The sequence below is a fragment of the Coturnix japonica genome, chromosome 1, assembly GCF_054131305.1.
Source record: "Coturnix japonica strain WE chromosome 1, WE-NBRP24, whole genome shotgun sequence".
In the NCBI taxonomy this organism is placed as follows: domain Eukaryota; kingdom Metazoa; phylum Chordata; class Aves; order Galliformes; family Phasianidae; genus Coturnix; species Coturnix japonica.
The window spans coordinates 43,449,235-43,475,934 of NC_140663.1; the positions used below are offsets into that span (position 1 = coordinate 43,449,235).

The window sequence follows — 26,700 nt, forward strand, 5'->3', positions numbered from 1 at the left end:
GTTTAGTGGAAGGAAAGTCCAAAAGCTGCACCCCTAGCTTTGTTATTCCAGAGTGCAGTGGTTCCAACCATAACATGCCTTCACCTCTTTACAGGGACCCACAACCCAGCCCCTGCCTCAGACAGTCTGTCCTGGAGATGCTGCTTGCCACTTGCCCAGTGCCTCGCAAGGTGCCAAGCTCTCTGACACCGCTGTGCCACCTTCTTGAATATCCAGGCAGGAGTGTTTGCTTTCATTTGGGGTGGACTTAACCTGACCGTCTGTTCCTGTGCTGGGAACCCACCACGCACACAAACCCAAAGCCCTGAAATTGGCTGGCTGCTCTTCCTAGCTGTGACAACCAGCCAAAGGCTTGGCACTGGTTTGTTTATTTTTGATGTATTAAATCTGTCTATGTGAGTTTCCCATTGACAGGCACAGACATACTGTTTTTGGGAAGTGTATGTGGGAGGGGGCTTTGTTTCCAGATGAGCACTTTCCTTTGTTGTTTTTTTCCCCAGCCACACCATCCACTTAGTGAAATCACAGGTGGTTGGGAAAAGAAGAAAATACTCCCAAACAACAGCACACAGGACAGGGCTAGGAGAAACAGAAATGCCATCTGCCCCAAAATGCTCACAAACAGAGTGGAGATGGCATAGTCCTGAGAAGGGCATGAGGGTACTGAGAATTCATTTGGCTTCTGTGTAGCAGCCCAGCATCTGTGATACATTACTGGAGTACAGCAATAAATTATCACTATACTGATAGCACATAGGAGGGCAGAGAGATCAGTTAACACAGAAGAGCTCCAGGGGATGAGGAAGAGGGCTAACTGGATGTCCAAACCTTTGGGACAGCTGCATGTCATCATCTGTCATCACCAAGCTTGAGGCTTGGGAGGCCATGCAGTGGTAAGGGGGTCCTTGGCTGAGGAAAGTGCTCCTGCCAGGCAAGCATCTCCTGTGGAGCAACAAGGACAGGCACATAAGTAACTACACACCTCTCCCTTCCGGAGACCCTTTTCTTCTCCATGCTGAACATCCCCAGCTCTCTTAGCCTGTCCTCATAGGAAGACATTCCATCCCTTGGATCATTTCTGTGTCCCTTCTCTGGATGTGCTCTGATAGATCCATATCTCTCCCATACTGAGGACTCCACTTTTAAACACTGTATTCAGGTGAGGTCTCACCAGCCCAGAGCAGAGGGGCGGGATCACCTCCCTTGCCATGCTGGCCAAGCTCCTTTTGATGCAGCCTAGGGTACAGGTGGCTTTCTGGGCTGAGAGGGCACACTGCTGGCTCATGTCCACCTGCCATCCACAAGTACCTCCACATCCTTTTTGGCAGGACTGTGTTCTATACTTTCATCCCCAGCTTGTACTGATAGTGGGGGATGCTGCAACCCTGGTGCATGACCTTGCACTTGGATTAATTGAACCTCATGGCTGGACAAATAATATGAGAGAAGACTCATTCTACAGATGTCTACGGATGTTTGGTAAATAATATATACACAACAGAGGTTCTTATGCAATACCTGCTTTGGGAAAATTAAATAATATCCTCACTAATCTTAGGCTTAGTCAGGCATCGGTGTTGTAAATGCTTGAAACTGAACACATGACTCATCCAGTACATCTTGCTGGTAAACACAGAACATCATATTCCAGTGTAAATGTGGCTTTAAGGTAGAAATCTCAATGACTACAGCTCAGTGGGAGTCAGGAAGTATCACCTGTGGAACGCATTAGTAGAATAAAGGGGAAAAAACCTGTTTAGTTAAAGGAAGGACAAATTCTCTTTGTTGGCAAAAGTCATTAATGAAAAGTCCTATTAAGGAAAAATCCCTAGGTTATATATGTGGTTTTGTGATTGTGGTTCCAATATTGAGACTTAAAATGCCATCCTTTATCTTGTACACTGAGAAAAATGAGTGATTAATGTCAGCACAGTAGACCCCAAAACAATATTGACCAAGACAAGTGAGGGAGGAGGTTGAGTCGAAGAATGTCATCATATGCCTGCAGCACTGGTGCTCTTTTTGTGTATCTGACCTGGATATCCCCTTGGTGTTTGGCTACAGAGACCACAAGTTAAAGAGGGAAGAGCTCTGAGGAAAGTTTCTTACCACATAGATCACTGTCAAAGCTGCACAATGGTATGAGATGCTTTTGGAAGAAGACTTTTTCATACTGAAGATATCATAAAATGTAGGTGGTACCTGTTGATACCTCAGATTGTGCTAAATAAAGTTGCAGTAGTGGAGTAACAGAAGTCAATGTGACACACTGTAGGAAGGGAAGGCTTTGTTTTGAGCCACGCTGATTTTTCTCATTTGGAAAAATACTTATAACCATTTATTCACAAACACTGGGACACATTTGTTCATACTGTTTGGTTTCCTTAAAGTGACATAGAATGCAGGGCACAGGCTCTACAGTCTTCATTATGTTGCCGGGGTTTTTCATAGTTTGGTCACTACATTCTCATTTTAGACACATTTTTAATATCCTTCAGGAACTGACAGTATTTGTGGTTTTTTGTCTCTACATCTTTTTCCACCTCTGAGTATCATTACAGCTTACTGTTTTTTGTTTCCTCATCTACGTATCTTATGGTTCATTTGCATTTCTTTTTTTTCATAGCACTGCCACCTATAATGATTTGATTTTGTGCTGGGAACTTAATGATCTCCTAATCAAGGTGCCATCACTATGTGCCGTTCTTGTAGCCCTTCTGCCATTCATCCAATTGCTTCCACATCCAGAGCTCTTCTTCCATTTATACCAATCCTATTGCTTCTTTTACAGCGTAAAGGAAGTTATGGCCTCTAGTGATAAAGTCATTATCCCTGATAAAGCAATGAATTGTGCATCCAGTGCCATTTCATGAAGAAAACAAATTCAAAAGCAATAAAAAATTATCTTTTTTTCTCCTTTCAGAATTATTTCCTGTTTTATGAGAACAATGTTTCTTTATAAAAATAATCAGTTGTCAGATCTAATAAACTATAAATATATCTCCAAAGAGAGCATAATTAGTGTGTGAAATTCATTATTATTGGAGGTCATCAAGTCCAATGACTTGGCAGGAATGTGATGTTAGGAACTTTAATATCATTTGTAGTTATGCACCAGAAGATAAGAAGAATCAGATTTAATGCTTCAAGGGATAAGAAAGTCTCTCTTCTCACCACAAACATTATTTCACAATTAGCTGAATATCATGAATTTCCCTCTGGTCCTCCAGTCTTCCTTTGAAGCCTATCAGCTCCTGACAACAAACAGAGACCAAGATAAGGGCTTGGTGTGCCACAGAAAATGTTATTTACTTACTAAAGACAGAATTTATGGTTCTATAGATACTGAATCCAAAACAGAACAAAGAAACAGTGGTGCTTGTAAATATTTCAGTGGTCTCTCCTGCATTCAAGATAGCACAGAAATGTTTCAGTCCAATCTAGACTTACAAGGACTGGCAGATTTTGGATCTAAGTTCACTATCTAAGTTCACTGTCACACTATCTAAGTTCAGCGGTTAAAAAAGTCACAATATTGTTCTATTTTATTTACTAGATGGATGAGCAAAGCGAAACAGCAGCTGCTTTCTTATCATTCTGCATGTCTGTACAGGAAATATAGTGGGCAAATCTCATCTGATTCCAAGGAATGAATCATGTCAGAATGTTCATCATGTGGTGAAGTGAAAGGGTCAGGAGTGGACAAGGAGGAATGATTTCTGCTCCCCTTTCCCACAAGAGTGCAACCCAGAAGTATGCCCTGTTTTTACAGTCAGTCTTCAAACTGTTTCTTTGCTTGGCTTTTAATAGGATACTGGAAGCATAAGCAATTTTAGTTACATATATTGTTTAATCCCTGCAAAGGAGCTTCTGCCAATTTTTCAACATCCAAATATTAACAATATCCTTTCTCTTCCTTCCTTCCCAGACAGTAAAAGGAATAGGCTGATTGGTGTATGTGGATATGTGTGGGTGGATGGAGGTGAAGCCAAAGGAAGCAACAGAGTTAGCTTTTAGCCCTGAATACTTTGGTTGCTTTTATTCAATGAATTAAATATCCTCAGTCTGGCTTCTGTGAAATTCTGCCCTTCTGTGCTATGAACTTCCCGTTACCAGTAATATTTTTTTCATTGTTTCGTGCAAATACAGCTGTTCTGGGAAGTCCTGGCCAAACATGGACAGTTGGTCTTTGAGGTAACTTCAAATTATATTCCATTGAGAGTGCTATATATTGGAGTTGAAGACTTGAGAAGAAAGGAGAAATGGAAAGTAATGACTTCCCATTAAACTGTATTGCTGACCTTAAACATTCCTGTATTTATATCCAGCTTGAGATTTTTCCTGGACACTGGGCTTCATTTTTATGTCTGGTGTATTAAAAGGAGTGACTTTGAGGATCATGACTCCATAGACAATAGCTGCAAATTTACACCTGGTCACTAATCTCTGAATCACGATAGATTAAAAATTGGCAATAACAACAGAATACAGCAACTAAAAAAACTCTGTCAGTCCACCAACCAACCAACCAAAGAAGCAAGTGTGTTCCATGTATGTGGCTGGGCAAACTTGCTGAGAGTCATCATGTAGCATGGAAAAGGGAATTTCTGAAGTACATCTTGGCCTAAAACTTCAGAGGAAGCATGAAAGAAAACTATGAGCTGGCATGGGGATCTTTCTCCTTCTCCACAGGAGACTGACATTACTTATAAACTTCAGGTGATAGTTTCTAAAATGCTCCTAAGACTATACATGGCATATTTGCTTTGTTAGAAGAAATGTCAATTAAATCCAGTAGGTATTTTCCCACTATAAACTTTTCTCTTTGCAGAAAGCTGTATTGCTGGTGGCAAAATTCTTCTCAAAAGAAAGGTAGAAATGGATTTCAAAGATATGTGTTCAAGTATTTTAAGGAAAAATCCAAAGCTTACTTCTTACGAAATTAGTCCTTTATCCCCGCTCTACCACTGAAATGGAAATGAATCATTTTGATTATTTTGAAACAATTTGTTTGTTTGTTTGTTTGCTGTGAAGCCATATTTCTCTGGTTTATGTGCACACCATTTCTCTTCATCTTTGAGAATTTTTAAAGCTAGTTCTGAAGTGTTTAAATCTGTGTTTTTCCCAGGTTGAACAACAGACTTTTGAACTAGCTGTAGGGTTAATATCGGGTAGTGGAGTGAGTTTGTTGCCAGAACTAGCACACATTCAGATATGGATATTGAGTTCTTCAAATGTCTGAAACGTGTTCCATTTATTTTTATTTCATACTCTTCTGACTAGCTTCTGTGTTTAAAAATCATCTCTCTTTCTAAAGCTTAGTGTCAGTATGCTAGTTTTCAGCACGATTTATTTCATGAGGTTGTTGACTTTAATTATATTGTGGATACTCAGACGCTGTTACTTAGTGGCTGAATTATACTTGCTTCTTGGATCTATTCCTAGGCATTACTTAGGACTAAGTGAAAAAAGTAAAAATAAAGTCTTGTTTTCTCATGTGCTGTAGAACTAGTTGTTCCAAAAAGCACTTGTTTATCATGTTGAGAAATCTCTAAGCCGTAGCCCATGTGGTGGCTGACTAACTTACATCCTGAAACATGAAAGTGAGCTTGGAAAGGGCTGTCCAGATCAGTGAATTTAGTTCTTGGTACTCTGGGCAACCTGGGCTTGGAATCCATGTTTGAAATGCCATGAACACAATGGAGCTGGTGGACTTTATTTCCCTGCTGCGGTGCTCAGCAAGTGCCAAAGCCTTCCTAGAGGCATGAGCTGGGCAGGCAGAGTGGCTTAAATAATTTTACCTTCCTAGTGCTTATTGCAGCACATTCATAGAAAACAAAGTCTATCTTTTCATTGAGTTCAATGAGCTGCCCCTTTCCTTTCCTTCTTTATTTTCTAAACAGCTTCTTTGTCATTCTGTAGGACCTCTCAGTCAGTCATCCCTTCCACTGATGTTCCCTTATTACTTTGTGTCATCAGCTAACCTCCTCAGCAAGTATTCCCTTTCTGAGCAGTCCTTAATGGAAATATTCAATTAAGATAGTTCAAAGGGAAACTCAAATGGCAGTTTCTCAACATCTCTCCTTTCCACTGCTCAAACTTCTGTCCCATTTGTCTGCTTCCTCATCATCTCACGATTTTGGCATTAATGCCCATCTTGTCTGATTTAACTAATAAGGTACCAGATGGTACTGTAGCTAAAACTATTTGGTTATAAATACAGTTGAGAACAACCATATCTTCTATGCCTCAGTTTCCCTCAGGGTTCTGTGTAGAATAGGGCTCAACATTCAGCAGTACCCAAGAGGCAGTTTCTACTGCACAAGAGATGTTCTTTTTCCACTACTTTTCAGAGGTGGTTTGTGACAATGACTCCGACACCCTCTGGGTATCCAGGGAACATTTTACTCCTTCTCCCCTATCCTGGCAGGTATTCAACATGAGGACAGAGCTCCAGCCCACATTGTGACATTTTAGAGATCAGGGCAGAGCTTTCCTTCCTGCACCATCCCTAAGGCTCTGCAAGCTGTCTGTAGCAATAATGGCGTGATTCCAAACCAGGCATTTCCATGTCAGGCTTTTGTTCTCAGCCTCTGATAGCCAAGAGCTGCTTGTGCAGGGACACACATAATGTGGTACCATTGTGCCACAGGCAGGTCTGAACTTTCCACAGTCAATACTGGAGCCAGTAGTGTGCCCTCACAGCCCAGAAAGTCAACCACAGCCTGGGCTGTATCAAAAGTAGCAAGGCCAGCAATGCGAGGGAGGTGATCCTGCCCCTCTGCTCTGTGCTGGTGAGACCTTGCCTGAGTACAATATCCGGACATGGTGTCTTCAGCACAAGAGCGGTATCGAGCTTGGCTGAGCTGGAGCAATGCTGGCGTGGGTTCGTGCATAGGCTCAGCAACCCGGTGTGGTGCACGTGGGCACCTGGCCTAGGTAGCTTGGGTATGTGGACAGAGACAGGAGTCCAGGAGCTCAGTATTTCAACCCAGCCAGCTCACGTCCTGGGTTGTCCAATGGCTTGTATAGCCCTGTTGTGTGTCTGGAAGAGGGGGCATTTGTTACAGAAGGAGCATGAAAGGAGATGGGAAAAGGCCTCCTGCTCCCTATGGAAGAGCAGGTGCCCTGGCCAGCAGCATGGTTCTGCTCAGGGTGGGCACATAAAAGGGAGACACTGAGCTTGTCCTCAGACCTCTGTTTCTGGGCACAGAAAGGCAGCCTGGGCTGTGCCTCCCTCACCCTCAGTGCCTGCTCTGGCTCCCTCCTCTCCCTACTGGCTTGAAGTTTTTATTTCCTGGCCAAGGGCTGAAGGTGTTTTTGACTGAGAAGGTGGAAGACCAAGGGTGGATCGAGAGTGGGAAACAGAAGGGGGGAGGAGTCACTCATCAATGCTAATAAATAAAAGGCCCTTCTTTTTCCGTGCAGGGCCCAGGACGCTGGAAGAGCTGTCCCTTGGACGAGCTACAGGCTGACTGGGAAGAACAGCTCTGTGAGTATGCAAGAACTGCTTTGCTTTGCCTGGATGTCTGCTCGCTATTAATGCCTTGCTGGGGCTTCACAGCTGCATACTTTTAGGAGTGATTGCTGTGTCTTGTGTAAAACTGCAGTTCTCCATTCCAGCAGCAAACAGGACAGAGGGCTGCTTTTCTGAATATCTCCTTTTGGGGGGGGTGCTGTGGAAACCCCTCAGGCATTTGCTGGTGGTTCATCTCACCTTCTTTTTCTGTAGTTCTAACCAGTGGATGCTTCTAGAAAGCAAAGAGATCTGGCTCACTGTTCCACACCAAGTATTGTATGTGGGACAGCACAGTGGTGCTGGGGAGGGGAGGTGTGTTTAAAAACCCAGGGTGCAGGCAGAGTGAACAGGAGATCATTCTTTCCAGGGGAAAATGCTCCCTGAAGTCGAGTTATTGGTATAGAGCCAGGCTGTTCGTTGATCCCTTGGAAAATGCTTTATCTCTGTGGAGAAAAATTAAGCATTTGATTTAAAGGATATTTGCAGCATTTCTCCTGTGGCGATGGCAGGGGATACTCCAGGGATCTGTGAGTTTCTGAAATCTTAGTGGAGTATTTCAGAGAGTAGAGGGCTCTGCCCTGAGTAAAGGTAGGTAAATAAAGACAGTTTGGCTGAAAAGTCTGTCAGAGTTTCCCACTCTGTAGCATCACTTTCATTCCAAAGTACTTCCCCATGCCCCACTGTTCTCCTGCTAGGCTCTGTTCCCCAAGCCTCCATTTCTTGGCAGTTCCTAGAGCTGCCAGACTGTACAAAACATTCAGGAAACCTACAAAATCCACATTCAGCACTAACTCAAAAACCCTGGGCTCCAAGGAATGCAAACAATCCTAGAGCAGAGAATTCCCTTAAAGAGACCAGAATGGTGGGGCACAGGGACAGCACACAAGTCTCAGTTTTCCTAGAGAAGATTTCTGCTAGTTACAGCACAACCCGCTTTTCATCCTGGTTTTAGGCTGAGCACTGAATGGGCATGATGTGGAGGATATAGAGGGCATTGTTGGTGTGGGACTGAGCTGCAGTTTGCAGCTTGCATAGTCCCAGCCCCACCGCTGCCATGGGAAGTGTTGACAGACACTGGGTACCCACCTCTCCTCACTGCCTTGCCTCTGGTAAACTACTCCCCCCTTGCTTTTCACCCAACAGCCATGTCTGTAACAACTGCTGCTATCCCCCCTATTTAATTCTCTCTTGTGCCACAGATCTGAAAGTCAAGCTGCCACCTTATGTCCATCACTGCTGCCCATAATATTGGTCCCAGGCAAGCTCTTTTGATGCTAGCAGGTGAAATAATGCTCTCAGAAACTGCTGGTCTGAGAGATTAATCCTGTCTGAAAAGCCTTACACTGGCCACCCAGAGAGATGATGGATGCCCCATCCCTGTAGACATTCAAGGTCGGGCTGGAGGGTCTCTGAGCACCCTGAACGAGCTGTGGGTGTCCCTGTTCATTGCAGGGGAGTCAGACCAGAGGGTCTTTAAAGGTCCCTTCTAACACAAGCAGTTCTATGTTTCTATGACTTCTGACTTTTATGTCCAGTGGGACAAAGTCTGCTGGTGGCAGAGCAGAGGCAGCAGTCCAGGAACACATTGTCTCCTTTCAGATAGATATTGTCCCTTGGGCTGGAAGAGCAGTGTAGGACCACAGTGAAGACCTGCGGAGATATAGCTTTCTGGGTGCTGCTGTCATCTCAAATTTCATTATTTCTTCAGCAGAAGGAATCCCTCTGTATCACTGCTTGTCACTCCTGAAACAGTGAAGGAGGAGATGGGAAGGAGCATTAGGGTTGAATTCTTGCTCTGGCATCATTCGGGTTAGGAGAGCATTGGGACAAGCTGGAGGAAGGGCGGCTGAGCATAGGAGAAGTGCCGGGAGCTTTTATTCCCTACATCTCCCCCAGTAGAGCTGCCAAAACAGTCTGGGCTCTGTGTATCCAGACAGAGGATGGAAAGGGTGAAAAGAACATATCAAAATAAAAATGTGAAAGACAAACATGTACATTTGGGATCAGCACATGCCTCTCCCTGTGGGCCTCTGGCAGCCCCTGGAATTCCTTCCACTTGCGGCCAGGTTCCTGAGAGTGAAGTGCTGGGACATGCTTGCCTGTGAATTATGGCCTCTGCCACCAAACCAAGAGAGGAAGGGGTATGCCCCCTCCTTCCTGAAGCCTGACTCAATCTGCTAACAGAAGCTGTGTTGTAATGGCTCCATATAGATTGCGTACCAACCAGCAGTCACCTTCCCCAGGTTCTTTCATGGGCACCCTCCTGGATCTGTTTTCATAATAAACATTCCACTGCTAATTTTGCAGGATCTCTGTCTGCCTTCAGTGGGAAGAAAGTGAGGCACAGCAAGAGACAGAGTGAGAGAGTCCTTGCACAATGCGTGCTCTCATCGTCCTTGCGCTCCTGGCCGTCTTGGTCATGGCTGCTACTTGCTATGGTAGGTGAGCTTCTTTTACTGGGTGGAGCAACAGCTCCAACACTGCAAACATCTTTGAGTCTGTTCTGATGTGTTATATTCACCATTAGCCCTGTAGATGTGTTCTTCTGATCTGTGGTGTGTAAAAGACTGTGAATTCCATGAGATTTACAAATGTTGTATTCTTTCTTTCCCCAGAATCCCACGAGAGCATGGAATCCCATGAGTATCTCAGTAAGATTGCTTTTATTTTTATTTTCTTGAATTCAAAATACACTACAGACTTCTCCAAGGCCATTTCCACGTACTTTATTGTAAGGATTAAATAGATGGAACCTTTCAGTCCAGGGATACTAAATCTAATAGATGACAGTGTCAGGATAAATAGGAAGGTTAAAATGGAATTCACGTATTTGGACACAATTGCAAGCACTGTGCTTTGCAACAAATACAATAAAAACTGGAAATCAGAGTCATGATATTAGATCCCTGCTGCATGTACCTAAACAAGGTTGAATGGCACCAGAAAAGGATATTGCTCAAAAACCTCAGGTGGGTACTGCAGAAGCTAGTAATATGGGCTGTCCTTATGCAAGGATGGGAAGAACACAACTCTCCGCTCCTTAGAAGAGGGAGTTGGTGTCACAGGAGAAGCATGTGAGGGTGGAGAGTCACTTACGAATGTGCAGAGAGTTCAAAGCTAAAAGAAACTAAACCATCTGGGAGAATGACTTCACAAAGCAGCCAGTCAGAAACACAAGCGGGAGCCAAAGCCAGAGACTCCTCCATGCTACAGTAGGACTGTGTTGTTCCTCCAAAAGGACAGAAGGCACATTCAGGCCCCTCACTTCAAAATTTCCTCAGAGACCTTTGCACTGTGATTGCCCAACCTTGGAGGCAGATAAACTTGTTCAGGCCCTTCCTGTTTTCCATCATAGATTCACAGTCCGGCTAATCCTACTGCGTGTGTCCAGACCTCCTTTGATCTGCACTGCTTGGCACCTATTTCTTGTCCCAGCTCCACCCAGCCAGAGGGGGCTATGGCAGCAGCTTTCCCCAGGGAGGCTTGAGTAACAGGAGAACAAAAACAGTGTGTATGCTTCCATAGAGGTTGCATTTGCAGAGGGAGAGCTTGTCAGTGAGCCAGTAGGGCAGGCAAGAGGGAATATTAGAGGATCCTGGGTCTCACTGTGTGTGGGAGGGCAGACAAGGAGACAGTCACAATGTGGGAGAGGCCTTTGTGGAAATAAGGTCTTACTAAATTTACTTTGAACCACCTCTTGTCTTCCCAGACCCCTTCCTCAACAGGCAAAGGGCCAATGGCTTCATACGAGATGACACAGGACTAAGAGCTGTTCTTCAGGAGAGGTACGTTATGGCACCAGAACACTGAGGGTGGGAGCATGGAGAGGTATCTCTCTGCCAAGCACAGGCTGGTACCAGGGGAGAATCCACAGTGACTCCTCACAGGCCTCAGCCCCTCTCTCTGCTTGAGCCAACCCTGGGAAAACCACTGAATCTTTAAGGTTGGAAAAGATCATTGGGGTAATCTAGCCCAAACATCAGCCCATCCTCACCATGCCCACTGCCCATGTCCCTCAGTGCTACATTCACATGGCTCTTGAACACCTCTCAGAAAGCAGAGAGGGTCCATGCATTCAAGGACATGTTCTGTACTGGAGGAGCTCTTTTAACATTTGTCTGAAGGAAGGAGAAGCAGAAGGAGAGGGAATCAGTGTGGGCCAGCCAGAAAGGAAGCTCAATTTGTGATCTTGTTCCAGTCTTCAAGTCTTGTGCAGAATTTGCATAACTTTTTCTAAATTGCAAGGCCTTCTGTGGGCTTCCTTTCCTCATCCATAGAATGCAGATACAGGCAGTTTTACATCTTACGCAGGGCTTGTGAAAATAAAGGCTGAGGTGCAGAAGGGAAGCCCTCTCAGCAGTACCAGGTAGCCCTTTAGCAGGAAGCTCCTTGCTGTCTTTTCTTCATCTGTGGGGTTTGGGAAGAGCAGAAGAGCTGGAGGGATCAGACAAGGGGACTACTCCTGCAGCACTTGGCTGAGGCAGGAGACACCCTCTTATTCCCCCACCACCCTACTTAGCCGTGAAGTAAAAGGTTACCTAGGAAAGCAACCACACCTGCTGTAGTCACATTGATACCCTGGGTGTGGTGAACATTGGTATGCCATGATATCAGTATCCTGGTGGTAGATGCTGGGATGGACCTTTAGATCTGGTAAGGAAGAAAAGGGCCATAGACAGATATTTAAGATAACACCCCTAATTTCTTTTTGCAGGATCAGGGAACGTAATAAGTCACCCCAGGAACGTCAGAGGGAGATCTGTGAGGACTTCTACCTGTGTGAACAGTACGCTCTTAACCACGGTTATCCTGCTGCTTACAGGCACTATTTTGGGAGGAGGAGGAATAAGTAAAGATGATCTGTTCCCACCCTGGGGCTTGGACCTCAGGGTAACCTTCTAGGAAAAGCAATAGCTCTGAAACATATTCAGTTGCTTATGTCCCTGTATGTTATCCTGCCTGCTGCTTCTCTCCCATGTAGCCATGGATTCCTACACTGTGTTAATTAGCGCTGAGCTGATGTAGCAGAGATCAGAGAGAGTTCAGGATGTGGGTGTTTGCTGCACAATAAACTGCTGGTTTGATACTATCATCTCATGACTCGCAGTATTTTAGGGGATGACTTTTCACGAAGAGGCTGAGTTTCTTTATCACAGAACCTGGTGCAGATAATGGAAACAACTCCTTACCACGCAATCACATGAGGTTTGAAAGAATGTGCAATGATTTTGCTCTGGGGCCTACAACTGACTTATTTTAAACATCACTGGCACATTTCAGTTCCCAGCCTTTTGGACATCTTAAAATGGTCTAGTGTTCAGAAGGCAGGGTGAAATTCCTCACTTGGGTAAACAACATCCAAGCGTCTGTTTAACCCTAAGGATGAAGTTGGTGTGAAAACTTGTGACAGAAAAAGCCCGTCAATGGCACCTTGTCCTTGCAGCCACCGTTTGATCCTGGTGTACGGTGCTCCTGTAGAAAGGAGCACGTGGTCCAGATTTTATTCATATTTTCTCTAGGAGTGCTGTTTTATCTCCTTTTTTTTCCAGACAACTTTAGCATTAGCCTTTTACTTTGAAATACTATATGGAGATTATTTTTATTCCTTCAGCTAAAACCAAGAATGCAGACATAAATTCCCTTTGGCTCAACACCTTGTTCTTGTTGGCACAGAAAATCAGTTTGAATCATAGAATCACTAAGACTGGAAAGACCAATAAGATCATCAAGACCAACCATCAGTTCCTACCTGTGACTGCTTTAGACCACATTTCTTAGTGTAGCATCTACCCTTTTCCTGAACACCTCTAGAAACAGTTATTCTATCACCTCCCATGGCAGCCTATTCCAGTGCATCACCACTCTTTCAAAGGTTTTCCTGATAACCTCCTCTGGCACAACTTGAGGCCATCACCTCTTTTCCTATCACTGTTACCTGGGAGAAGAGGCCGACACCACCTCTCTACCACCTTTCAGGTCATTTTAGAGAGCAATAAGGTCTCTCCCAGGCTGCTGCTTCTCCAGACTGAGCAACCCCAGTTCCCTCAGCTACTCCTCATCAGACTTCTGCTCCAGGCCCTACGCAGCTTCACTGCCCTTCACTGGATATGCTCCACAGCCTGGTATTTCTTGCAGAGAGGGGCCCCAAATTGAACATAGTATCCCTTTGTACTCCTTCTGTTTCCTCTCGTGTCACTCTGAACCCATTACGGGGAGGATAGCTGGGAGCCAAAGCATTAGCAAAAGAGGGGACAAAATAGGGATTCAGATCTGAGGAGCAAGGAACCAGTCCTGTCCTGTGTGAAGAGGCCATATGATGCCTACAGCCACACAGAAGGAAGGGCATCTGGGAGTGACAAGTGGCTGAAGGAGGCAGCAGGTCTCCTCTTTAGCTACTCTCTCTGTCACCCCAGTGGCATCAGGGACAACAGCCAGCACTCATGGCTCCCACCCCTCTGTTCTGCTCATTCTGTCTTGGAGGCAGAAGGATGCAACCACAGCTCTTTGGACACCCATCAGTGTGGGATGTGCAGGTGTAAAATCCTCAGCTCAGCAGAGCTTGTTTCAGTTCACACATCTCCAGGTTTTTCCAGTGACCTACAGATTAGAGAAAGAAGAAAGATTACAGCACGCTGTCAAAGTATATATAAGATATAAAGTATCAAATTATTGAAAATTCTATGAAATGAAATATAGAGCTAAGTCTACCTTCCACAGTAGAAACATACATCTTTTCAGAAATATGCTTCGTGGTTTTGCCAGACTGGCAGATGAATTGTTGGGAAGAAAACAGATTTATTTATAGAAAACATTTCTGATAGGAAACTCCACCCTGCCAGTTGCTGAGGTTTTGTCCAAAGGAAAAAGTGAGAGAGAAATGAGTGTTGTGAAAAAAACTGTTCATATTAGGTATATTTGCACTCTCATTTGTTCTGCGTGTTCATAAGGAGGTGAATATTAAGATCACCAACCAAAGCAAAGCTTTCATACCTTCAAGTCAACAAGTCTGTAGTGTCTGGGTTTGTCATAACATTGTGACACCACCAAAACAGAAGGCGTGGGGCTAGTGCTGTCTGGGGCTGGGTTCAAAAATATCTAGTCTTTCCAACCTCCAGTTTACCAGAATAAACAATGAATAATATCAGTTTTCAGAGGGTTTTCATTAATGTAAGTGATAATCAAACATGCTTGAGAGACTACACACTGATTAAAAAACTTCAGAAAAGCTAGGAAGAGAGGTAAGGCTGTTTGGATGGCTAGTATTGTGTGTTTGTGCTTTCAAGCTTTCTTTTGCAAACATGACTTTCCTAGGGTACCTATCACTTCTGATAATTCTTTATTTTTAAACTGTTGCTCTCCAAGACTCTACTTCTGGATGTTGTTAGTATATATATTCAGTCTGTCCTGGACTGTAGAAAAGCTGAACATATTTTTAATCCTGAAATTTCTCTGATTTCTATGTGAGATAAAAGACCATGTTTCTAATAATCAGCAGAATCTTCAGTGGCCTTGACTGCCCTTGGGAGCCTTTAATTCTGTAACTGTGTGTGTGAGGCTGTGGAGGACCAAAGGCGAAGTGGAGGAAGATGTGATCCATGTGCTGTGTGGGATGTGACTTTGGAAACTTGGCTGGCATAGTGGAATATGGGAATATGGAGTACTGGTAGACAAAAGCATCTCAGCATGAGGAGGAAGAGGAGGTTTAGTTATATTGTTCATGTGCAGAAGCACTGCCTGATGTCTGACTTCAATTAAATGTCATTTAGCCATGAGATGAAACGTCACGATAGCTCAGGCCATACCCAATGACAATTCAGCATTTCATACAGAGCTACGGTACTCACTAAAATTCTGCTGAAGTGAGGAGACAAAAACACTGCTTGAGATTCTTTCAAATACATGGTTGCTTGTTTGATTGGTTGGTTTTTTGGTTGGTTACCAGTACTACAAGCAGTGCAGGCTCTGGATGCTCCTTGGTGAGTCTGAGCAGGGACAGCAGGGATATTTCCACACACATGGGTCTTTGCAAACACCATCATTTCTTGGGGAACATGCTGACATGAGCTATAAGAGGCACAGTACTTCCTTTGGGTCAGGGCCTGCCCAGAGCATGTTCCTGACATGTGCCTCTTGATGCACCAAGTAACCATAGTCACTAAAGTTCTGAAGAGTACAACACTGCTGGAATCTCGAGGCTTATTTCACATTGAGACCAGAGAAGCCAAACCAATAGCTTCCAAACTGGGAAGATTTCCAGGAAGAAAAAAGAAAGGTTCCAACTTGCTATCTACCAAAGATCCCAATACTGTAAACATCTCAAATCTCTGCAACAGTTTGTTGAAAATGAATAAAGTGAAAATGTACTGTATATTTGCCCTATGAAAAACATTTTATGGATGTCTTTTCCTTCTGAGGTATGAGCATGGTTGATAAAGAGGATCAGTATCATGTTCAGACTCATTTTCCACATGGGAGAGTCATAGTATCATCATAGTATCATAGTCTCGTGCGAGTTGGAAGGGACCTTAGAGATCATCGAGTCCAACCCCCCAGGATTCGAGCCTCCCGTGTAGCAGAGCGGCACTTCTACCACTTGCGCCACAGGGGGATTCATCACACCAAAGCATCTGCTTCACTTCTGGATGTGCTGGTCTCTCTCCTGGCTTTCCTGCAGGAAGCTGAATCACTTCTATGTTTACAATAAAAGTTATCCAGTTGTTTTTCTTCAAAAGACCTATTCAAAATCTCAGATAAAATCATCTGGAAGTGCCATGAGTCCTGAGATGGATGTCCAAATGGCTGCCAGGACCCAATGTTTTGTGGCCTGAAGGACAGGCTTTGTTTTGGAGCTCAGACACAGGAACACAAGCCAGAGCCCTGATCTCTCCAGGCAAGTACAGGATATAAAATGATGCTTGAAAGCAGGCTCCAGAGTGCCTTGGTAACTTCCAAGAACACTCTGACTGTAGGGAGAGCAGCAAAGGCAAAGCAGACATGAGGAAGATACTGGCACCTCTGATCTTGACTCTGGCCCTGGCACTGCACTGCTGCTGTGAGAAAGGTAAGGAAAGAGGACACCTTCTGTAGTAACACTGTTGAATCTTAGTCTGGGAAGCTGTACCACAGTAGTAAATCAGAGGGATTTGGAGATAGACAGCTTTATCTCCTACTGGATGCTTTCTTCTGTTGGTCAAAAAATATAAACATTTGCATCACTGAACTGCAGCAGAGAATTTCAATATTTTAACATAATGAAGCATTAAACCAGTTTAGCAATTAGGTGAACTGGCAAAGGCATGCTGGACATTCAATTTTGAGTTAGCAAGGTTCGCTGCAGGGCAGAGCTGTGTCAAGAATAGGGAGGGAGACTTTATTCCTGCCAGCACCGGAGTGTTGTAGAATCGCAGAGATAGGCACTGAGTCAAGTCTTCACCTGCTGAAAAATATGGAATGGGAAGAACTCTGGAGGGGAAAAAAAAACCACACCTATTGGTAGTTAGAAAAAAATGGGAGCTGTCCCACTGAATAAAATCACATCCCATATGAAGATGATTTAGGCATGGTGACATTATGATCAAGAGAGAGTAATGCAGTGGTTAGCACAAGAGTTGATGGAGAGAGAGGGAGGGGTGGGAAGGTCAGAAAAAGCAAGTGTTTCTCTCTGCAGCAGGGAAAGAGAAACCAAGTAGGAAGGGGCCCTGTCTGCCTGTATTATCTCATTCAGTGTTAAGTTTCATTAAGTCCCTGGCATCAGATGTGTCATGATTCAATACTGGCAAATGTATTTTGTTTGATCTGTGTTTTCCTCTGTCAGTCTCTTGCTCACTTTCTCACTGTTGAGTTTATCTCTGCTTTTTTTGTTAGTAGTTACTACGTTCCAGATTGCTTAACAGCCTTGGAGTAACTTCTAATTTTTGTTTTCATTTTTGAAATCCAAGTAATGTATACATTGCTTAAAAATAGAACTACAAACAGTTCTTCTCACAAAAGTCTTTGTTTAAGCACAGTTTTCTTTGGTTTGTTGGGTTTTTATTTGGTTTCTGCAGCGCTGCCTGTAAGCACGCTTCTCTGCCTGTAAGCACACTTATGCCTGTAAGCACACTTATGCCAAATACCTTGTGAAACAGTGGGAGAAAAAACTTGTGAACTTGTCCTGCGTGGGAAAACCAAGATGAAGAGGAAACCTACCACGTCTGTTAGAAGACAATTTGCTTGGATGTTTGTAGTGGGTATTATTAAGATTGAGATTACGATTAGGGTTAACAGAAATACAGTGTGTGAATTAGTCCTGGGAGGGTTGGTGAGCCAGATATCTCAGCCCTCAAATCTGCAAAGCTGGTATAATTGATCCTAACCTCTAAATCGAAAAGCATAGCAAACTGTAAAGTTGATCCTAATTTTTGTCCCCAGTTCTCTTTGCTGTCAATATCTTGTGATTTCTACCTAGATCCAGGGAAATCTCTCTCTCTCCAAAGACAGGAGAGTTCTTCAGCTATCTAAAGGGGGGCTATAAGAAAGAAGGGGATAGATTCTTTAGCAGAGTCTCATGTGACAGGACAAGGGGAAATGATTTCAAACCTAAAGAGGAGAGACTGAGATTGAATCCCTAGCACAGATTGCCTAGACAGGTGGTAGATGTCCTGTCCCTGGATACATCCGGGCTGGAGGGGCTCTGAGCACCCTGATCAAGCTGTGGATGTCCCTGTTCATTGCAAGGGAGTTGGACCCTTTCAACTCAGATAATTCTATGATCTTCTGGTCCTGTTCAAATCTTGGGTTTTACTCAAATGGTCCCTTCCCTCCTGCTGTTCCTGCTCTTAGCAAGGATGAAGATGGAGAAAAATGAAGGTTTACATCAAGTTTCCTCAATGATGTATGGTTACTGTGTCATTTTACCTTGTTATAAGGAAGATGAAATGAAATGCATCCAACCATAACAGGTGAATTTTGTGGTGGATAATTCTTTCCCTACATTCTTGGTGTCGATAAAACCATTTTTTGGGAGGGACTGATCTATTGGAAAAGGCAGGGAGCTGGATTCAATCAGCAAGCAGTGTGATTCACTTAGAAACAGAAGAGCAGACAGCACAAGCAAGCTCCTATCTGTCTGTCTGTCTGTCTATCTTGCAGATCCCAAAGAGCCATCAGGATCTCCAGGTGCTGCCAGTGAGTATATTGTTGTGACTGACACTTAGCACCATTCTCCTGTATCTTCTTCCTTTCTTCCCTCTGATGGGTTCAAGGGATGAACAAGAATCGTACTGCATCTCCCTTTCATGAAACAGTGGGACGTAGGAGGAGCAACATGTCTGGTCTCTGTGCTTCTCTGAGCTGGCTTTAGAAGCCTCTCTGAAGACTGCTGTTCCCCCAGCCTCTTACAACAGCAGAATCTGACCCAGGGTCTCCAAACAGTGGTCTTTGGATCTGCTGGTCAGACAGTCCATTGCTTAGGACAACAGAGAAGAAAGGTTTTGCACTGAAAGCAAGTTCCTTCCTTGGCAGCTGCTGGAGGTTGCAGTCTCTCTTCTATTGAGTTGCCCATGCCACAGGGAACTGTGTACCTTGGAGTGTCCATAGGTTTCACAGCAAACTAGTCCTGACAGAAATCTGCATGGAAAATCTCCCTGGTTCTTCCTTGTGTCTCCTTTTTCACACTTTAGAGCATAATGTTGATGCTGGTGAGCATGAAAGTTGGTGTTTCTTCAGTGAGCCAATACAAACATGGACTGGGAAAGTGGAAAAAAAAAACAAAACAACAACACCAAAGTGTTCAGAGAAAGGGGGTGATTTCTGACAGGCTGTTATTTGGCCATTCCTGTGCAGTCAATATCCTGCACAAGGGAACCTGACTAAACCTAGGAGACAGAAAGCAAGCCAAGACTCTGAAGTTAGCTGGGTTAGAGAAACAGTGTGCTGTTCCTTCATTTTCTCCTTATTCATATTTTATTCTGTCATGACTTTGCCTACTGAGCATTTGCTGTGGACTCAAATCATGCTGTATGATAAAGTAATGGAATTTAATAAAGAGCACTTGCTTCACATAGATGGGCAGGTTGGGGTGAGGTGGGAACCCAGCTGTCAGGCTTCGAGTGGAGAGTTGAGTGTGGTGAAATGAACTGGCAGTTGGGTTGAGCTGCAGCAGTCATCTGCTTGTGAAGAGAGAGAGCAATCACATTTCAGAAGCTAGGCTGGTCTCTGATTGGTACAAGCCATGACCCTGCATTTCTAACCTGCTGTGTTCTCTCTTGGTAGGCATCACAGTTAAAAAGGAAGTTGCCAATGCATTTGTGAAGAGGCAGAAGAGATTCGACATGTATGAATGGTAAAATCACATGAGCCAGGCTGAGAGTTGGGCTCTGGAGGACTTTTTGGAAGAGGGGGTGGGATGTGGCAAAGCAATTCTTTGCTGTACATCTACACATCATGCCTAGAATTAAAAAGGCTGACACTGTTAGATAAGTTGATCCTTTTTCATAAATAACCTTTCAGAAGTTCGTTGCTGATCTTCATTATTTCTTCCCATGGAGGGAGACAGCAGTAGCTAATGTACAGTAGCTAATCAGGGTGCAAGTTAGGAGCTTCTCAAACCTGCAGAGACATCAGCTCCAAATTCCAGGACAGTGAGCATCATCACAGATCCCTGGTCATTGCCTCAGCCTCCATACAAGTTAGCCACAGCTCTGTTTCAATGGTGAGGATAAATCTGAAGCTGTTGGTCCCACACCCATTTCTGCAGAATATCCATTTGTTTTAATGGTGGTGAGGCACTGGAACAGATGTCCCCAGAGATGTGGAGGTCCCATCCTTGGAGGCATTCAAGGCTATCTTGGATGGGACCTGGGCAGACTGATTGGTGGGTGGCAGCCCTGCCTGAGGCACAGGGGTTAGAGCTCAACAATCATTAAGGTCTCTTCCAACCTAAGCCATTCTATAATTCTACGATTCTATGATCTAGGTGGAGAGATTTAGAGAAGTCCTAGATAAAAACATTTGGAGAAATTTGAGCAAGAATGTTCTTCAGATATTTCCTAGAAGGAATCGTTAAGCCACAGCTTCATGTAGTCCCGTGTCAAAAATAATTATTATTCAATCTGTCTTTGGATTGGAAGGACAATGGTTTTATTTAGATGACAGAAAAATGGGAGTTCCCATCTACAGAGAAGAGGATCATAGTAGGGAGGCAGAGGAAGTCACTCATGTTGAAACCTGGAGTGATTAAAACCAAAATGAAATTGAGATGAGAAACTGTACTGACTGCCTCCGTACAAGTGGGTCACCATAAAAGTAGTTTCAGCAGCAAGCATAAATGAGGAAGGACTTAGGTAGGGAGAGCTTGCTGTATTATTTACAGGTAAGGTTAGTCTGGAAATACAGATGCAACAAATCTCAAGGGTGCTGCGGGGAATTTCCAGCACAGAAATAAAGTTATAATTCATGAGATAGTTGAAAGTATCTCCTGTAGCAGCATGTGCAGGAAAGATTAACTGAGTCTGCAAGAGGAAGTGAGAAGGGCATCCAGTGTGTGTAGCTGAGACTAAAAGATTTGGGCTTGCTCAGCATGGCAAAACAAAGCTGTGAGAGGGAAAGGGTTGCTGTCTACAACAACAAAGCTGTGAGAGTGATGAGACAGAACTATGTAAACTAAAGAGGGAGAGCGGTGAGCAGGAAAATGAGCAGAAACTGAGCACAGGCAAAAATAAGCAATATTAAAATAAAATAATTATAAAATGACTAACATGTATGTATATTTTAAAAGACTGTCACATAGCTGGGGAATGAGGCTGGGGACAAAGGCAAAACAAAACACAAACCCCAACACAATCAAGCAAAAAAACTAACTCTACAAAACCCACAAGTGCTTCTATGGTCTCCTTTTCTGGTGAAACTTCAAGGACAGTTGTTTCAAGCTGGGTTCAGTTCCAGCTTCTCCTAGCATTTGTCAAGGAGGTCTGTCCTCATGTAGGCAGATATTTAAACTGCCACAAGATGACCCCTGCTGGAGCATTTTGGGGAGTCACTCCTCACATTGCTGGAGTGTGAAACCTCTCCAATTCCACGGACTGAATGCACAGAACAGCATCTTTCTCTTTGTTCACTGCAGGTATTCTGAGTATTATAAAAGCCCAATGGAGCAGATGCGTGAGCGTTGTGAAAGCTACCCTCCCTGTGACTATCTGTCTGACCAAATAGGATTTCCCATGGCCTACAACCGTTTCTTTGGGAGATACTAAGTCTGGGGTGATTATTTTGATTATCCAAGAGTTCTGAAACCCCCAGCAGAAATAATCTTGTGTATAGGAAGAAGGGAAGAAGGACATCTACACTGGAACCTTCTTCTATTGTCACCCTTGCCAGCTGAAACACAATGACTTCTACTTGTCTGGATTCATCAGCTTTCTTGCTTTCATCAAAAATGTTTGTTTTCTGTTATCTTCTGTAGTATTTTCAGTGCCACTAGAAATGTTTGAGAACACTCTGTGTTACCTGCTTCCTTTGCAAGTGCTATTACATAGCCAGAATCACATCCCAGTATACTCTCCTTATTATTCTATCATAAAATTTTCTTATATAACATCAATGTTTAAATCCCCAGAAGTGTGTTTGAAGAACTTTTAGATGAGCCCTTCCATTTGTGTGCTACATTCAGTGACTGTGAAAAATGAACTGGAAATCTCCTATTGTTTTTGTTACAATTGATTTCTGGTGAAACCGAATATATTGAAGCAGAACAAAAAAAACCTGTCTCTTTCTGATGCTTTAGCTTTTGTGCTTGAAATTAAACATGCGAAAATATCTCCCCAGAAGCAAACAAAATAAAACAGTGAACTTTGTGAAATAAAAATAAAACTGTTCAATGGTGGATTGAAGTTGGGACAGCATTTTGTTCATTCAAGGCAACACCTCTTCTTCCCTCTGCACTACTTCATTCTGTCTCCCTGTATGAACGTAATACATCAGCAACTTTCATCAGTATCCCTTGACACAGTCTGTCAAAACGTATTCCCTGAGGGGTAGATGGCAAATCTCCAGTAGACACTGCTGAGCCTCAGGAAACTGAGAAACACCAAATCTCTCTGCTTTCATGTAAGCTGGTGCAGCCTTTCCCAGATGCTGATTGCAATAAATACTTGTTATGTAAAACAGTTGGTGTGCTGCTTTTCTCTGTTCCCCTGGACAGCTTGTTTCTGTTGTTAAGATGTCTGGAAGGTAGAGTGGGATCCAGATTGATGAGATTTTCTTCCTCCCTCTTCTGACCCATTGCAAATGAGAAATCAGAGAATCAGAATTGTTTGACTTGGAAGGGACCCTTAAAGGCCATCTGGTCCACTTTCCATGCAATGGACAGGGACATCTACAGCTCGATGAGGGTGCTCAGAGCCCCTCCAGCCTGACCTTGGATGTTAAAGTGACAGGCATCCACCACTTCTTAGGGCAGCCTGTGCCAGTGCTTCGATAAATGAGTACACCAAGATTCAGGCAATGACTCCTATACACCATTAGAGTGGAGGAGAGGATACCCAGATTTTTAATGATTTGCTGCCAACTGAATTCAGCATTTCTCTGGAAGACCCTACACTAAAGTAAGTACATGGGAGTAGTCTACACAGATGGCTGCTGTGAGTGCAGCCCTCCTTTGGCAAGCTGTTATGGCTTGCTCTGGGTATACTGACCTTGGCTAAGGAGAAAACATTAATAAGTACCTCTGCTTGTCTTGGTCAAATATCTGAGAGTGGTTCCTCTACTGGCAAAAAGTGATGCTCACAGAAAAACTCACCTTAAAGGCCATCTAATAAAATGAACAACGTTCTCATTGAAAGCAGTGAAAATATTGCCAGGAAAATATCAAAGAGATTAGTGAACCCTCAGTATCTGCTGCACGAATGTGAGGGTTTGTTGTTGTTGCTTTTTTTTTTTTTTTTTTGGTAAAAAGAAAATCAAAATTTCTGTCAATATTTACATATTTCTGTTAGTTTTACATTTGTCTCCTCCTTTTGATAAATATTTTTTTTTCTGGGAAGGTGAACATTAAGGCCTTGATCATACAATCTGCACTGTGTCACTGGACCTTTATATGGCCTTTGGAGAGCTGAATTCGCAAATAGATCACAAATACAATGCTGAATTTGAGCAGATCGATTTTCACCTGTTCAAGGGACACTTCAATACCTTTACTCATCCTCTGCTGCCACCGTATGGCCATTGCATTTATCGCCATGGCTGTGCGTGCCCACCTCAAAACTCCTACCAATTTACTATTTACAAGCAATGAGAAGTGGGCTTCGATTATCTGTGTCACACTCCAAACGAAACTCTTGTACAGAAGTCTTACCAGAGGCCATAGGGTCTTAGCACGTGAGTAACTCATTGCCCTTTAATTGGAAGGGTGACTGCAAAGTGGCAGCCAGGGAGAGAATTTTCTCGATGTAGAATCTGCATTTACGCACTCATTCTGAGTGTAACCATGTAATCAGGTCAACAAGGCGCCATTCTGCAGTAGTTTAGGTGGAGAACTGGCAGCACGCTATTAGGACCTGGGACAAGCTAAAGAGGAGAGAGATGTTTATGTTATCACTGCCTCCAGATGGGATCCCGACCTACCGTGCGTTTCTGGGCTGGCTTTATCAGAGCTCTGCACATCATAAAAATGACTTTTTAAACTCTTAGCTAGGGAGTTCTCTCCACCCCAGCTTCACATATGCTCTGTAGGAGAGAACTGTCTTAGACCAATCCAAGTCAGTTTCCCTTAACTTTGCAAGAGCAAGTGTGCAAGACACCTTGGGATTAGGAGAATTAACAAGGCAAAGGGCAGCTGCACTGGCTGAAGTTGGAGTGAAGAAACAACTCATAAAGTCGCAGTGCATCTAAACTCTTGTGTGTGGATTATGGCCCTACTTCTACCATTAAGCTGACTGTTGGTCTTGTTCGGCGATATCCTAATTGCTTTAAGAATCCACTGGGTGATCCTTGGTTGAAGAACAGTCACCAAAATTGGAGAGTAAAATACAAGCTTCAGAACTCAAGAAAAAAAGACAACAAAACAAATGCAAGGGGTCTCTGCTTGAGCTCAGTGTTTTTTATGATGTCTTGGGAGGACTCTAGGATGTCAGCAGTTCTGCTGGCCAGCGTTCTGTTGCAGATCTTGCAAAGACTGGTAAGAGGGGTAAACACCGTTGTTTTATTTGAAATAGTGAAATCATTTATCCTACTGAAATAAAACTTTCTATTATTATTATTTTTTAAAATAAATTTAAAATATAATCTCTTAGGAGCTTTGGATTAATTCTCATGGAATTGTTCCTCTCCTTTTCTAGCCTGTCTTGGTTGAGTGTGCAGTTGGATGGGGCAATGACCTTATTGCTCTACTTACTCCTTGTGATTTTTAGCTTCCCCTCAAAGAAATTAAAGTGTCATTGAGAAATAATTGGAATTCTGATTTAGACTAACATCAGAGGGGAAGAAGGGTGCTGGATAATTAGTGTGTCCTTTCACAAACAAAATATATTAGAGAGTGTTTTTTTCTTGCAGCACTGGGCTATGTAAAAACTTACTCATGTTTTTAATGTTTATTTACATGACAAGTCCACCTGGCCTCACAGAAAAAGTGGATAAATAAGAGTTTTGTTACAGTGCTGCTGTGTTCTCCTTACTGAACATCCTGCTCTAGAGTCAGAAGATGGGGTATGATAAGAAAGGAGGAGATTCACCTGTGAGATGTGTTCAGGCTGCACTGCCCCTAACATAATATTTTGCTTTTTTTTTTTTCTTCAAAATCACTTACAGATCATGAGCAGAATATTGAACTTAATGCACTATGGTTCTGTCCTATGAGCGCTATTCTCTTGCCCTTTGAAGTGAAAAATATCCATAAGTCTTCAGTGCCATTGATCTCCATAAAATAAGAACTCTGGCACTCATTGTTATTTACTGATGGAGCTTGGACCCAAGGTTGCTCAGGAAGGGCTAGTCAAAGATACCTGCTTTCTGTGCCTTTTCTGCCAATAATGAAAAACTGAAGGGAAAATGGTGGGGAAAACCTGGCTTGTATTTACAGAGATACACACACACCAAAAAATCATGCCTCTGATGTTAACCATAATTTGCTTTTGCATTGCAGGTGATGTCCCACCTTATGATGGATATGGCTCTACATTCCTTTGATGACCAGTACCTGGGTTGCAGAGAGCAGATGATGGAAGAACTGGAGCGGGGAGACTACTTCCAGAAGGAAATAGCTGCTAGTAAGAACTATTCAAGCCTCTGGAAGAAGGCTCAGGAAGCTTTGTTGAAGAGCCCTGTAGGTCTCCTGAGGGAAATGCATGACAGCCATGCCACCGCTCTCATGGCTTACACCATGAATTCTTCCCTGCACTCTCAGCTGAACTGGGCCACATCCACAGCAGGAAAGTCTCCAGAGCATTACAGGCACAACTTCAGCTTCAAATATTTTCATTTTTACCTAACGACGGCTATCCAGATAATGAAGCAATGGCAGAGCAGCAGGGATAACGTGGGGAAGCGTCACTGCTACCGGGTGCACAGGGGTGTAAAGGACTTACATGTTGAGGCCACAGTTGGTAGCATGGTGAGATTTGGCCGTTTCACCTCCACTTCTCGCCTCTGGAATGAAGCCCAGAAATTTGGGAATTAAACTTTGTTTACGGTGACAACCTGCCTGGGAGCAGCTATGCAAGGCTTTTCTTACTACACATCTGAGAAGGAAGTCCTCATTCCCCCTTATGAAATATTCCTTGTCAAAAACTTCTTTCGGACACAGCATGGTAACCGGCTCCACCTGCATTCTGTGGGGAACTACAGCAAGTACCGCTGCCAGCTCTTGGAAGGTATTGTATGTACACCTTTTAGCAGGTGGGATGTGGGCCAGCCTGGCCACCAGCATCTCCACCAGCCCACACCAGATGTACCTGTAGAGGGCCATGTGCTGCACAGCAGGTCTCAAGGTTCTTTGCAGCCTCCGCTTGTCTGCTATTGCAAGGGGGCTCAAATAAATGTAAACGAAACTACCCTGCTTCACACCTTCTTCCTGTGGCAGAAGACAAGGTATTGATTGGCAAAACACACACGGTGTCAGCTAATGAGGTAACTCTTCTGTTGGAAGACCTCAATGGGTTTGTTCCACAGCCCTGTCCTAAGAGTGCACCACTAATATGAGATCTTGCTTT

At 43.7% G+C, this 26,700-nt stretch overlaps 3 protein-coding genes across 3 annotated transcripts; all 3 read left to right on the forward strand.

The window, feature by feature from the left end:
* Positions 1 to 7,433: 7,433 nt before the first annotated feature.
* On the forward strand, positions 7,434 to 12,611 carry MGP (matrix Gla protein). Its single transcript, XM_015859605.3, has 5 exons — positions 7,434 to 7,492; positions 9,827 to 9,957; positions 10,135 to 10,170; positions 11,229 to 11,304; positions 12,234 to 12,611. The coding sequence occupies exons 2-5, from the start codon at positions 9,897 to 9,899 to the stop codon at positions 12,370 to 12,372; spliced, it is 312 nt and encodes a 103-aa protein (XP_015715091.1). The 5' UTR covers positions 7,434 to 7,492; positions 9,827 to 9,896; the 3' UTR covers positions 12,373 to 12,611.
* Positions 12,310 to 22,662, forward strand: LOC107312308 (osteocalcin). The gene is made up of 4 exons (XM_015859615.3): positions 12,310 to 16,580; positions 18,650 to 18,685; positions 19,772 to 19,841; positions 21,621 to 22,662. Exons 1-4 carry the CDS (start codon positions 16,514 to 16,516, stop codon positions 21,748 to 21,750), a joined length of 303 nt encoding a protein of 100 aa, XP_015715101.2. The 5' UTR covers positions 12,310 to 16,513; the 3' UTR covers positions 21,751 to 22,662.
* A 1,116-nt stretch (positions 22,663 to 23,778) lies between these two features.
* On the forward strand, positions 23,779 to 26,541 carry ART4 (ADP-ribosyltransferase 4 (inactive) (Dombrock blood group)). Its single transcript, XM_015859628.3, has 2 exons — positions 23,779 to 24,671; positions 25,635 to 26,541. The coding sequence occupies exons 1-2, from the start codon at positions 24,597 to 24,599 to the stop codon at positions 26,166 to 26,168; spliced, it is 609 nt and encodes a 202-aa protein (XP_015715114.2). The 5' UTR covers positions 23,779 to 24,596; the 3' UTR covers positions 26,169 to 26,541.
* Positions 26,542 to 26,700: the final 159 nt, after the last annotated feature.